Source organism: Humulus lupulus, chromosome 3 (assembly GCF_963169125.1).
Source record: "Humulus lupulus chromosome 3, drHumLupu1.1, whole genome shotgun sequence".
Taxonomy (NCBI): Eukaryota; Viridiplantae; Streptophyta; class Magnoliopsida; order Rosales; family Cannabaceae; genus Humulus; species Humulus lupulus.
In genome coordinates, this window is record NC_084795.1 from 269,361,385 (window position 1) to 269,376,356 (window position 14,972).

General features: G+C 30.6%; 1 protein-coding gene across 4 annotated transcripts; it reads left to right on the plus strand.

Moving 5' to 3' along the window:
- Positions 1 to 4,549: 4,549 nt before the first annotated feature.
- Positions 4,550 to 11,134, plus strand: LOC133824155 (uncharacterized). 4 transcript variants are annotated; one of them, XM_062257022.1, is made up of 6 exons: positions 4,550 to 4,876; positions 5,158 to 5,302; positions 5,767 to 6,393; positions 7,371 to 7,863; positions 8,307 to 8,388; positions 10,494 to 11,134. In XM_062257022.1, the coding sequence occupies exons 1-6, from the start codon at positions 4,841 to 4,843 to the stop codon at positions 10,695 to 10,697; spliced, it is 1,587 nt and encodes a 528-aa protein (XP_062113006.1). In that variant the 5' UTR covers positions 4,550 to 4,840; the 3' UTR covers positions 10,698 to 11,134. The 4 variants fall into 4 exon arrangements, with proteins under 4 accessions (XP_062113006.1, XP_062113007.1, XP_062113008.1 ...); XM_062257023.1 differs by lacking the exons at positions 4,550 to 4,876; positions 5,158 to 5,302 and adding an exon at positions 5,461 to 5,612; XM_062257024.1 differs by lacking the exons at positions 4,550 to 4,876; positions 5,158 to 5,302 and adding an exon at positions 5,465 to 5,618.
- Positions 11,135 to 14,972: the final 3,838 nt, after the last annotated feature.

A 14,972-nucleotide genomic window follows, 5' to 3' on the forward strand; every position in this document is an offset into this window, starting at 1 on the left:
ATGAAAAAAATATTTTTGCTCGATGGTGCTTAATGCCTACTCGATATTTGCTCGATAGTGCTAGATGCAATTCTTGCAAGAGACATAATTTTTCACTTGGGTGTCCGTTTATTGTAATTTTTTTTAATTTGGGTATTTTTTATAGATCTACACGTTTGAGTAACATATATAGACATTTGAAAAGTGTAAAGCTTGAAAACATACCAAAATTCAAAACAATACCCCATTTTTGGTTGTGGTTTGTAGATATACACTTCTAAAATATGTATCCACACATCTTAAACGTGTAGATCTTTAAAAAATATAAAAAAAAAACCCACCTTAAACAAACACTCGAGTGAAAAATGACACTTCTGCAAGAATTTCATTGAATTGCATCACGCAGTATCGAGCCGACACCGAGCACCATTGAGCCAAAAAAAATATTGATTTTTAAGGCCTCGTCAAACTGGTATCGAGCACCATAAATTTTTCCATAAAAAATCATGTTTTTCATGCCTAGCTCAATGGTGCTCGATGCCAACTCTATGAGGCTTTAAAAATCAAGATTTTTATGAAGAAAAAAAACATTATGGGTTGATGGTGCTTAATTCCAACTCGATAGTGCTCGATGAAATTTGATACATTTTTTTGAAGAAGTATAATTTTTCACTTGGGCATCCCTTTGAGGTATTTTTTTATTTTGGGTATTTATTCGAGATCTATACGTTTAAGATGTATAGATACTCATTTTAGAAGTGTATATCTAGAAACAGCGATAATAAATGGGGTGTAGTTTTGAAGTTTTTTATGTTTTCAAGTTTTACACTTCTCAAATGTATACTCATTTTAAAAGTGTATATCTAGAAACAACGATAATAAATGGGGTGTAGTTTTTAAGTTTTTTATGTTTTCAAGTTTTACACTTCTCAAAAGTGTATATATGTTACTCAAACGTGTAGATCTCGAAAAAAATACTCAAATTAAAAAAAAAATCGCCTCAAATAGATGCATGAGTAAAAAATTATGCATCTTGCAAGAATTACACCAAGCACTATCGAGCAGGTATCGAGCACCAGTGACCAAAAATATTTTTTTTCGAAAAAACTTGATTTTTTAGACCCCATCAAGCACCATCGAATTTCTACAAATTTTAGAGTTTCAGTTTTGAAAAAAACTACGAAAAAACCAAAAAATTATGCTCAAATTTGTTCGAAAGGTATAAATTAGTGTTTTAACTCAACATTTTCCTTAGTTTTAACTTTTAGCTTTGAATTATTTAAAAAATGGGTTGTGAGGGTGGTTTTGTGACTGCCGTGGGTGAAATGGCCATGCGAGAAGAGATAGAAGAAAGGAATACAAAAAATTCTAGGAGAAGTATTTTGAGAAAAAAAGTTTTTTTTTTTAATATGTAAAATATGTGAGATCTTTTTTTATTCATGTCTACATTAAGCATAAAAACTAAAATTTTCCTATTGAAAACTAAAATCAAACTTATACAAGTTGTACATCATTGTAACATGTAATAAATTTGGGGGGAAAAGTGTAGTAGTGGTCAAAGTTATTTTGGTCAATGGAGGTCAGGGACTTAAAGATCTTTCTCTATTGGTTTTCATGTCCAAAGTCCCTACATGCTCCCAACATAATTAAATATATTCAAGTACTGGAGGGATGAATAAGAAAAAGGCCATCTTTCATGCACAAATTGGTATGGTATCCAATGAACTTTCAAAAAATATATATTAATAAAAAAATGGCAAGTAAATTTGTCAATATAATATATGGTTTGTTTGTACCAATTTAAGTAGGTTGCCAATTTGATTGCCCTTTTCTTTCAACTTTTACGATTTTTATATTATTATTATAAGCAATAATAAATTGTAGCACATGCATTGTCTATGAAAGTAAATTAGGACTTTGTCTTTACTTAATTTATAATAATAAAATAAAATAAAGAAGTGAATACTATGAACCTTCAAAGTGAAAATATGAGTACCCTAAAAAAAAGAAAAAAAGAAATATGAGTATATTTATAACTTGAAGCCACGTAGGAGAGAGAAAATCTAGGGTGAAATCACTATTATATGATGATCAACTAATTAAAAAATCAAAATACTTTCAATTATAACTTCATCGAAGATAGAACCTAAATTTAAAATCGGAAAAGATTATAAAAAATCTTAAGTTATCATTAAGAATGCCGGTTAATAAATTATTTTAACGAGAAAAATAAAAATTACCATACTAATTAACAATAATGAAAATCTTGACAACATTTTGGTTAAACTTTTTTATTAAATAAGACTAGATTTAATTTGGTATTAGAAATGATTTTACAAACTCAATTATATTAAGCTTTTTTATAAACGGACAAGTATATTAAATATGAGTGGCGTGTTAAAAGAGTTAATTGATTATGTGATTTTTTTCTTAAAAAAAAATAAAAATACTACCCAAGCCAAGTATATTATAAAACAATAAAAAAGGGGTTTTATTATTTTCTTTCTGTTTTAATATATATATATATTTGCTGGGTTTCTATTTTAAAATTTTAAACACATATGATTTCAATTTTTAATCAACCATTTCAAGTCATAAAATTTCACATTTCAAACAAAAAAAAGTCATAAAATTTCAAACTAAAATTTGAAAATTATTGTTTTCATAATAGAAGCCAATTAGCTCTTAAAAAATAAGTATAAATCCAGAAGCACAACCAAGATTTTTATACAGACGCATGAAAAGTTATTTTTTTTCCCAACAAATTTGGACTTTGTCTAATAAATTTTTGCAAGTCAATCATCTAAATTTTTTACTTTTAACCAATACTTTTCTAGTAGTTAATTTTGAACTTTTAAATTGATTATCAATTATGATAATTTTATTTCTTAATTTTGGAAGAGAGACATGTAAATTATTAATACATCAAATTAGTTTTGCTATTACTTATGGAACACTATAAATCAATTGTTGCTTAGTTAAAAAAAACAAGAAAGGAAAGGAGCACTCTAAATCAGTGTTGACTTAAAACATGACCTTGTGAGTGATTGTGGGAGATCACATGGGATGGGTGAGTGAAAGCGGCATCATTCATGACTTATCATGGGACATTGGGAGGTTTTAATTTAAAGAGCGAAGAAATGTTCACAAAAAAATATGCACATAAATATTACAAATAATGGTATGACAGACTAATTCAATCAATTATATTGATTAAATTTGAGATTTACTGTTTTAAAAAACACTGTTATGTAATTGTGTATAATATTTAAGTGCAAATTTTAAGTGCACATATTATTATTCTAATTTAAAAAGACACCAATGGAAAGTAAAAATAAGTATTCTCATGGCACTCCCAATTATTTCTCTACTCAATCTTTATCATTATAAATTTTATATTTTGCACATTTTTTATTTGTTTCCTTATATTATTTAAATATGATATATTTTTTAAAAATTTCTATTAATTTCAAATAATAAATAGAAAGAAAAAATAAATAGTAATATATATCTCATATTTTAATTCCTTAGTCAACTTTCGACTTTAAAAACACATATGAGAATTTTTTTTTTCATAGTGGCATTTCTTGTAGTTACGACATCCTGCCTGCATATTTTTGAATTTTTTTGAATAATTTACAGTGTTGAAAATAAAATTCTTGATATTCTGTTTTACCACGGGTGTCGAAAAATACAAATATGTTTTCGGATCTGCAAACTATTCAAAAATTTTCGAACATTTGCAAGAATAATGTCGTAATTACAACGAATACAACCCTGAAAGAAATTGAAAAAAAATACTACAACATATGATTTTTTAGGGTGGAGATTAACTAAAAAGTTGAAAATTATGATTGACCGTAGCAATCCTCTAAAAATTTTATAAACTAAAGCATCCATTTAGAGCACTTTTAATGGGTGCTTTACTTTATCTCTCAAAATACTTTATCAAAAACTTACTTTTTCCTATTTTCACTCACATTTTTATATTAAATCATACATCATATTCTCTATATTTTATTTTACATAAATTAAATATTATGTTTATAAATATTATTTATTAGTTAAAATCAAAGAAAAAAATTGAAAAACAAAATAATAATAATAATAATAATAACTAAGGGGAGAGAGAGTAAAAAAAACGATAAAAAAGTATTAAAAAAATATTTAATGAAGCCTTAAAAGCTTAGCCACATTTGGTGAAAAATACATTGGTGTTAGAGCCTATGTATTATAGCTAAATCTTTAGAGTAGCCAATTGATATGAAATTTAATTCCTTAGATATTTATTTTTACATGCTAAAGTTTAGAGCATACTCTTAGAGTGTATTTTTCTACTCATTGTCTCTGTATTTTCTTTTTCTTTTTTAGCAATCAATGTTTGTGATGTTGTTTAAAGCTAAAGGAGAGCATTTATATGATAAGTAAGTAAAAGAGACTGTGATTAGAGATGTGGGGAACGCTAGACACTACTGCTGCTGCTAGTACTATACACTTACCTACTTACTTAGCTAGTACTACATAGTAAATAAACAAAACAAAACGCAGAAGTTGAAGCCGTACTATTCTCTTTCTCCCACACTTTTTATTTTTTTATTTTCATTCGGTTAAAATTGAACCAGTAATTTTGACTGCAAACTTGAACAAACAGACCTCTTCTTCTTTTTCTTCTTCCTCTTAGCTTATGAGCATATGATCAGAAGAGTCTCTCTCTCTCACTCATTCATTATTATTGTTATGGATATGGATATGGTTATGGTTATGAATATGCTTATGGTGCCAACTTCAGATTTCCCTTCTTCTCTTTCTCATTTCTCTCTAAACTAACAACAAAATCTCACTCCATTTTCAACCTTCATTCATGCCCATGGACTATGAAAGGATCCAAAAGCCTCAGGTATCTTTCTTTTCTTTTTTAACTTTTTCTTTTTAATTTTTGAGTTGTGGGATAATTTTACTTTCTCTTGTTCCAATGCTCATTAATGCAAAAAGAACAAAGTGTCATTTTCAATTTTTTTTGTAATTTTCCTTTCTTGAAAGCTTCAATCTCTGCAACTCCCCACCGTTTTGATCGAAATCTCTGCATTTTCAACCCACATTTTCTACTACTTCATTGATAATATATAATATTACTATATCTGTTTCTATGCTTTTGTTGATTGAGTTGAATTGGGTTAGGGTGGTGGGGGTGGTGGAGGAGGATTTTCGCCTGGAAAGTTGAGGAACATGCTGATGGGAGTAGAGAAGCAGAGGAAGAAAGAAGAAGACCTCATTGAATCCGCCTTCACATTGAGATCTCAACCTTTTGACGTTGATGAATCTGGTAAAAACCTTTTCTTCTTTTTTGGTATGTTTTTGTATTTTCACTATGACCCTTTGTTTTTTTGGTAATTTGGGTTTGGACTCAACTTTTTTCAACTTTACCCACAAATAAAGTAGAGTGATTTTGAATGTTTTTGTTTTACAATACATCGTATCATATTATACTCTTTAAAGCAAGATAAGCAACCAACTGGGTCTGCCGCTTTTCTCATTCAACGGAAAATGATGGATGATATCTAGATTTGCTTCTTCATTTTCCTAACCTTTCTCTGCGACCAAACAGAAGTTGTATCATGTGTTTGATATAATCAGTAAGTGTAAGTAGTTGTGATTATGTTTTACAAACCCAAATGACCAAACAAACAAACTTTGGTTTCCATTGAAAGTAATGTTTTATTGATATTTTGAAGGTTGATATTTGTTGGGGTTTCTTTTTGAATGATTGTAATTGTTTTGTTTTTGAAGGTGTCAACAGTTCTGATAACTGCAAAGATGTAGATGTTGTGAGCGTCCTTCCTGACTACTCAACCTCAATTGCATCTGATTCGTTAGGCTTGGACATGGTTAATGATCGTAGATTGAAGGATTGTAATGCAACAGTAAATTCAAGAGCTAGAAATCAACAAGATCCTTCTTTAGATTATGAAAGTGGGCAGGATGGAATGAGCGTTTCCTCATCGATCTTTGAGTTTCAGAAGGGTGAGAGGACCCAACAAAGAGTGCCCCTTGCTCCGTTCTCTAAGCCAGCTCCTTCGAAATGGGATGATGCCCAGAAATGGATAGCAAGTCCTACCTCTAACCGGCCTAAGGGAGGGCAGGCTCAGGTGCAGGCTGGCCAGGGAGTTGGATCACGAAAGGTGGGTGGTCTTAGTTATGGGAGCCGGCAACAGTCTGCAAAGATTGTTGTTGAAGTTCCAGATCAAAGAGTGGTTGCTTCCGAAGAACCTGATACAAAGCAGATGGATACAAATCAAACTAAGATGGAAAGTTGGGGTCAAAAGCTTCTACCTTGGGAGGCTGACTCACATCCTACTGCAGATTCATATAGCAAGCCTGTGCTCATGATTGAAAACTCAGTTGGAGAATCAGCAAGTAAGACTTTTACTATATTTTTCAGTTCATGCTGTTGTTTAGTAAGTACTCAGTCTTTATAAGTTAAATGATCAAATTTTTAATGAATGTTTTTCTCATCTCTATGTCTGATGTTTGTTTTCATTCTTTTTTTAAAATAAAAGTGAATAAATTCAAATATCAAAATGGTGAAGAAGAATACTTGATAATTAAGTTTGTTGAGGAAAACCATGGTATGTATTTTGGTAGGATAAATTAACATTTGATATTATGGTCATATGGTATATGCCCTCACATTCAGGATATGTTAAATTTTCGGTGAGGTGCTTGTTAAAATATTTACATTTTTTTCTTTAGAGAAGTCACTTTGGAAGAGAGAATAACCTTTTATGGAGGATGGTTATTTGATTTTTTTGAGAAGGGAGAAAATAGCGGATTGCTTATTGTTAATAGATGAACTAAAGTTGGTTTTATATAGGATCTAGGAGCATTTGATTCTTTTTGATGATCCATTATTCTCATTAATGTGTTAATTTTGTGTCCTGATAAAATCAGGCTTCATTCTTTAGATCCTGGAGGGTGGTGATTGTTTTCTTTTTTTATAAAAAGTATGTGGATTCAGGAAGAGAGCAGTTTCTTGGAGAGTTCAAATTAATTTGTTTGATTTTCTCTCTCTCTCTCTCTCTCTCTCTCTCTTTTATACTCAGTGACGAGCTAGCTTTCACTGACAAAAGGTTGTTAAACTTCACTGTTGATTTAGTTTCATTCTCGAAGATCTTGATTTGTTCTTTTTGTTTATTTTCTTCCTCTATTAATTGTTTTTCATATTTGGGCCTTGTATTCTTAAAATTCATTGTGCACGGTTTTTAAATCTTTTGCACTGTCACGTAACAAAATGCCCTGTTATTCTCTCAATCAAATTCAACTTTCATGCACAATTATTCACAAAATGGGCTACACAATATTAATTTTAATCTTAATTATTTCAATTTGTGCAGTCAATCTCAGCCGGCATAGCTCATCTGTAGCCATCCAGAGTGCACTGACATTTATTCCACCCCCTTCAACAGCTAGGTCAGTATCAATGAGAGATATGGGCACAGAGATGACGCCTATTGCTAGTCAAGAGCCTTCTCGGACTGGAACTCCTGTGAGGGCTACAACACCAAGTCGCAGCCCAATTTCTTCACTTCCTTCTACTCCTGGCAGAACAGCCCTGGAGTCATCTCCAACTGATCCACCAATTGTCAATCTAGATCCTAACAATGGATTGTCTGAGAAAGAGCTGCAAATGAGAACTAGGAGAGAAATTATTGCTCTTGGTACACAGCTTGGTAAAGCAAACATTGCTGCCTGGGCTAGCAAAGAAGAGGAGGATAAAGATGCATCCTCTTCATTAAAAAACCTAGCAGCAGAACAACAGGCTAAAAATGTTATTGAGACCCGTGCAACGGCATGGGAGGAAGCAGAGAAAGCCAAGTACATGGCCAGGTGAATTCATTTCCATTGGAATTTGTCAGATTTCATAAATGCTATGCTGTAAGCTTGAGTTTATAGATATCTTGTTTATCCTATGCTGCAAGCTATGAATATCAGATGTCCAACATTTTGCTAAAGTACACTTTCAAAGATCAGATAAGAAAATAGTTGATTCAGCCACCATGTGAAATTTCCAAGTCAATCTAACATCTGATCAACATTTTTTTTTTCTTTTTGTTTTTGTTATCGGCATGTTAGGAATCAGCTGATATTCGTCCTTGCTGATGCTTTACATATTTACAGTAACTTCTATTTTATTCATTTTTTAAAAGAAAAAAATTTCTCATCTGCATCGGAACTGTTGGATGTGAAAATTCAATTTTCTTTTAGATTTGGTGTTTTGCTCCTCATGCAATCCATAGACATTGTGAACTGATCTTGACTGCTTTTCTCAGGTTCAAACAGGAAGAGATGAAAATTCAAGCGTGGGAAAATCATCAGAAAGCAAAAACAGAAGCTGAGTTGAGGAAAATTGAGGTATCATATATGTTGCGTGTGTGTTATGAGGTGTAGGAGGAGTGGTCAGTAGAGGACGAATATATAAAAGAAAAAAAAATACTTGTGTTACTAAATATTTGTTGCAACTGCATGTCGTTTCAATTGTTTTATATGTTTAATTTCTATATTAACTATTTTATTGAGCCAAAGCGTAAGGCCTAGTTAGTGTTATAAAAGCTCCCACAAGGTCACCTTACAAGCCCTCACACCTTATAAGCCCTCACAAGGAATGGCAATGGTGCGGATCAGGAATGGTTTTTCAATTACCATTCCCATCGCCCTAGGTTAATTATATAATCATACCCGACCTATTAACCATCGGGGATAGTAGTATTAACCAATAAATAATGGGGAATAACCATGGTTACTCATACCCATTGATAATAATAAAATGAAAATAAAAAAAAATTCTTGATTAAATGAAATGATCATCAATTTAATTTTATATTTTTATAATTTAGATACGAAAATAAAAAAACATCTTAAATAGTATCAAACTTAGAATCTAATAATCATATCTTTTAGTAATTAAAATCTAATAATCTTAAAATATTATATTCAAAATTTTAAGTAAAATATAGTAAAACATAGAAAAATTCTTTAGTTTTTATTAATATTTGAATAAGTATATTATATATTTAATAATATATAAGTACACTAAAATTATATATATTTATAAAATATAAAATTACATAATTAAATAAATTTTATATATATCGGAGTAGGAATGAGATGGATTATGTTAATACCTTATTCACACCATACCCCGTATATATGCGGGGCGGTTATTCCCCGCCCCGGATAACCATATGGGTTATGTTGTGGTTATTCCTCGCCCCGGATAGCCATATGGGTTATATTGCCATCCGATAATGCCCTCACAGATAATCCTTAGAGGTGACTTGGTAACTATAAGTTGAATGGTCTATCTATGAAATTATACTTTTCTTAAAGCTATAAATAAGCCTGAGAAAGCTTATTTGTAGCCTTAACGAAAGGCATAATTTCATACATAAACAATATATGGGATTCCCACACGGTATATTTCATTTACTATTCAACTTTTTCTAACAGCAGTCTCTCTAGTTTATCTTCCTGTACACAAACTAGCCTTGTGTGCTATAATGTCTTAAGTCTGAGACCTATTAGTTGAGGGGACCTCCTTGTCATGTTTGAATGAAATAGTGGGGAAACTCCCTTATAGTGCATATCATATAGTGCAGGCACCAGAACATATTTCTTTACTTACTCTGTTTATATAGGATTTTTTATTTCCCTTGCGCTATTCTCTCTCTCTTTCTTCCAGAAATCCATGATCGTGAACCTCTAGCACAACACTAAAGCAAAGTAGATTTTAGGAGAGAAATGAAACAAAATCCAAGAGCTTTACTTTTTCTCGTTTGGTTCAAATATAAAATGAGAGAATTTTCTTTTAGGAAAAGTGAGAGTTCAATTTGATGTAATTTTATAGTATTGAGAATTTTTACAAAATGATTAGAAAAAAGAAATGCTTCAAAAGAGAAAAGATATCCTCAAGAGAAACAAAATACCTGCTAAAGCAAAAAGAAGAATGAAAATGAAACTAAGCACCGTTAATTGAATTGTTTTTCCAGCCAGCAGTAATTGAAGAGAGCAGAAAATCTTTAAACTCCATTGACACAATGACAACACATCTAGCTCCTGTTCCTTTGAAGATTCTTCTTCTGTTAAGTACATAGTCTGCATCAATACCCTTTTGTTCATGTTTCAACATGCGTAGTGTACTGAGTTCAGGGAGTAGGGAGAGCTGAAAACCTACCTTCCTTTGGAATAGCTAACACATCCTCATTTATATGCAAATAATATTCATAAAACAGATATTTGAGGACTCTGCTTGACTAACTTTTTCTTCAGTTAGTCTTAATTCTTTTTTCTTTTCTTGCTAGAATGTTTTTTGTTTTGTTTTATTTGAATATTATTTTTTTCAGGTACAGTATGCGACTAAAATCCTTTTAATGTAACCTTACTTACAATTCACTAGTTGAGACCTTTAACTTTTCTCATCTGTGTTCTCATGCTTACTACTAATTGATAATGACTTTCAGGTAGAGGTTGAAAAAATGAGAGGGCGAGCTCATGATAAGCTTATGAATAAGCTTGCATCTGCAAGGCATAAGGCCGAAGAAAAACGAGCAGCAGCAGAAGCTAAGAGAAACCAGCAGGCTGCAAAAACAGAGCAGCAAGCGGAGTACATTCGCAGAACTGGCCGAATTCCATCCTTGTTTTCCTGTTGGAATTGGTGTTCTTGAACTTTATCCTTTTTCGGAGAGGAGGTTTTGTTGTTGTTTTCTTTGTCTACTTCGTCGTACTCTTACATATGTTTACACGAGCATGTCAAAATGTTTAGCTCAAAACAGTCCTTGTTTAGAAAAATTGTGCTTCCAACAATGTTCAAATGAAGTCTTCTTTTGTACAGAAAGACCTTTGGTTTTTTATAGTAAGCATTATTCTCTTGCAAGACTTAGTGCTACTTGAAGGCCCTTGGTTTTGGTGGTTTGAGGTTGATTTGGTATCCAATATAATGCTCTGTATGTATGTAATCTGTAGCAAAATGATAAAGAATACCACATTTTTGCACAGATTTAGAATGGCATATTTGATGGCAATTAGCATCCAAAAGATATTGTAATTTCTTTTGTTGTAAAATAAATAAATAAAGAAGAATAATGATGTCTTTATGCTCCTAGCCCAGCATTATTTGAGAAATTTGCTGATATCTAATGTGGAATGAAATAACTTGTCTAGATAATTTGAAAAATACATTTGTACCAAGGTCTACTTCAGCAAGGAACACTATGAAGATGTAATATTCTCCACAACTATTGGAAAAATACTTTTTAGATGATTAGCAATAGTCATGATAATTAACAAGTCTTTCTTTTGCCATCATGCTACCACCTTATTTGGTAAAATTATAAACACTTTTTGATCTATGGGATTTCACATTTTCTAAAGAACAACTTGGGCAGGCTGGGAATCAATTCATGCTCAAGTGAGGGAGAGAGAGCAGCTACTACTTTTGGGATTTTTTTCCTCATATTTATGGCTTTTTTTTAGGTTGTTTTACAAAGATGTGAATATTTAGGGCCTATTAGGTAACCATTTTTTAAACCATTTTCTGATTTATTAATTAAAAATATAAAAATAAAGTCAAAAAATGCTTTGGGTAAACCTATTTTTACTTTTTATTTTTGAAAATTTTAAATAAATACCATTTTAGTTTCTGTGTTTTGCAAAAGTTACCGATCGGACTCTCTGTTTTGTTAATGACAATTTGAATTATGTGTTTTACAAAATGGATCAAAATAGTACTTTGAGCCTGATTTTTGTTACACTTTTTTAAAATATGACCAAAATGCCCACAAGGTTTTTAATTGTTGAGTTAATTGAAAAATTAAAAACAGATTTTAAAATAGAAAATAAATTAAAATGATTTTAAAATAAAAAATATATTACTTAGGAACTTCGGTTACTCTATATCTGTTTTGTTGCTAAAACTATTGAAACTAAGCCTTTATTTTCTGCTAGATGCCAAGTATTCAAATGAGTAGATAGCAACGAAAATGTAATTCACTATAGTTATATATTTTTTTATATTTGTTTTGTGTTTTCCCCTTATTTGTGCTAATGGGGCCTCTTTTTTTTTTTTGCAAGACTTAATTTTTTTTTTGTCTATGTGTATCTATTGCTTACATTTCTCAGTTCATATAATAAAGATAATGTACATATTATTTATCTTGTAGCTTCAACAGTTAGGAAAATGAACAAAGCTAATGTACTTAATTGTATTTCTTATTATAAGGTACCTTCACAGTGCTACTACAATGTTCCCAATCAAGCAGCTATATAAAATCTGACTGAGAAAGTTCAATGAATTTGTCTGCATTTGAATTGAAGTGATGCGCACACCAAATGAATTTAAATTGAAGTGTATTTGCTTACTCTTACCAAATCTGAATTCTGACTGAAGTTTCATGATTTATTGTCATTACACTGGTTAGTGGGGATGGTGTAAGACCTTGTATATATATTGTAAATTTGTACAGAATCAAAAAATTGTTAGTTTGGTTCTGTTCTACTATTTGATTTTGGTATATTTTGTTTTGACATATTCTTAAATTTGTTTTGGTGCTCGATTTCAATGGCGTAAGGGTCATATTTTTCTGTATTTATGATATGACTACTGCCGATACTTATTAAATTCAGTGTTGTTTTTAATATCGACATTTGTTGATTGTTATAACTCGATCAATATTTTTCTTCAAGTTTAGACCATTATTAGTTCATATTTTTTTTTATTTGACTACGGAGACATTATTGATTTTGTGCTATCTTAATAAAAGATAATGAGTTTCTAGATTTGAAGCTACTTGAATATTGTTAATTTAATCTTTTTTATCATAATTTTTTTATATTTATTTTAAAAATAATAAATAATAATCACAAAAATATTTTTATTTTTTAATTTAGAAAAAAATAAAAACATGAAAACAAAAAAATAAAATAAAATAAAAGTTACCAAAACACATTTTTATTTTTACATTTTTATTTTTAATAAATAAAAAAACAAAATAAAAATAATATTTCAATTTTTTGCGTTTAAAAAATTCAAAAACAAAAATTTTACTAAATGCTACCTTAACTTTTCCACCTTTTTTATGACTTTTTTTTTATTTCGAAGTTCATATTTATGAGATTTTCTTTTCCATAAATTTGAAAAAGGCTTATTAGGATTTTCCCCCTGAACTATCACCACTACCAAATCGTGCTCCCTTAATTTTTTGGTTTGTTAAAAATTCCCCATAAACTATTCACGTTACTGAAATGTCGGACTTCCATCTAAATTTGCTAACAGAATGATGATATGGCGACACTGGAGTGCTGATGTGGATTGCCACGTGTATAATTTAAAAAATAGGTAGTGTTGACCCTTGATTTGGTCAACGACTTGAAGTCAAATAAACGACAAAAAACAAAAAGGAAAATCAAGAGAAGAATCAAATGGGAAGAAAGTGACACAAGGGATTTATAGTGGTTCGGCCCCAACGAGATGGTAATGACCTACGTCCACTTAGTGTTCTTAATGATATTAAATCCCTCAATTGTGATCAAAGAACTAGGGTTCTTGAGTTTCACAAGCCTTGAGAGTATTACAACTTTAAGTGGATAATCACACTGCTTTTTTTCTATGAATACCCAAGTTAAAGGTTCAAAAGTCTCTTCCTTGAACCCTCTCATTCTTATTTATAGGCTCAGGGGGTTACATAGGCCAATGGACCTTAATTACAATTAAGATCAGCGTATCAAGGTAATAAAATGAAATATAATGAATATAATTATTACAAGATTGCGTATCTAAAAGGAAGTAAATGGAAGCATGCGACCAGACTGGTCGCACCTAAGCGCAAGACTTGACAAACCAACAATTATATCTAGTCGATGACCGACCAGGATCCCCTCACTCAGAACTGCCATGTGTAAAAAATTCTTGTCACGTCATCAGGAACCATTTTTGGGTAAACACATAGGATTTTACCCCCTAAACTTTTACCGTTACCAAATTATGCCCCTCGAATTCTAAAATTTAAAATTTAAACAATATTTTGAATATTAAAAAGAAAATATAAAAAATATTAAACTAAAAATTCATTTAAATTAAATTAAATCATACAAAATAAAAACTTAAGGCAACATAGGCAACACCAAAGCTGAATGTCGCCAGGGACCCACATGAGCCCAGTCTGTCGACGATGTTGCTGCCCAACCAACTTTGAGCTTATTCTGACGCATGCCTAACACCCAAGCCAATTTTTTGTCACCATCCATTTTTTTTTTTAATTTTAATGGTTTTTTTCATTTTTTTTAATATTCAAAAGATTGTTTAATTTAAAATTTTTAAAATTCAGGGGACACAATTTGGTAATGGTAATAGTTTGGGGGGAAAAATCATATTTATTTTTTATATTATAAATGAAGCATTGACATGGTTTACCACATCGGCCACCAAACTGCCACATCACCATTCCATTAGCAAAATTGGACGGAAGTCCCACATTTCAGTAACGTGAATAATTCAGGAGGAATTTTTAACAAGTTGAAAAATTCGGGAGGCACGATTTGGATTGGTAATAGTTCGGAAGGAAAAATCCTAATAAACCTTTTAAAAAATATATAATTATGCCACATTTCTCATAATAGTTATGTTTTTATTTTATTTGGAGGGCAATTTTTTTTATAATTTTTCAAGTTTTTTTTCCTTCTTTTTTTCTACCATTTTTTTTCCTTCATCTTTTTTTTTCTTTCCATTTTCTCATTATTTTCCTTCTTTTTATTTTATTTTTTCATTTTTATCCCTTCATTGTTTTTTTTTCTTTACATTTTGTCAGTTATCTTTCCCTTTTTTTTTTCTTTCTTTTTCCATCTTTCTTTTGTCATGTTTTTTGTTCCATTTTTTCTTCCTTTTTTGTACTTATTCTTTTCTCCTTTTATTTTCCCATTTTTTCACATATATTTTAATATTGCAT

Excerpts from the sequence above, each read along its gene's own strand:
- LOC133824155 (XM_062257022.1), top strand. The coding sequence starts at position 4,841 with ATGCCCATGGACTATGAAAGGATCCAAAAGCCTCAG. Across the intron at positions 6,394-7,370 it reads CTCAGTTGGAGAATCAGCAA|TCAATCTCAGCCGGCATAGC; the intron begins GTAAGACTTTTA and ends CAATTTGTGCAG. Across the intron at positions 8,389-10,493 it reads CTGAGTTGAGGAAAATTGAG|GTAGAGGTTGAAAAAATGAG; the intron begins GTATCATATATG and ends AATGACTTTCAG.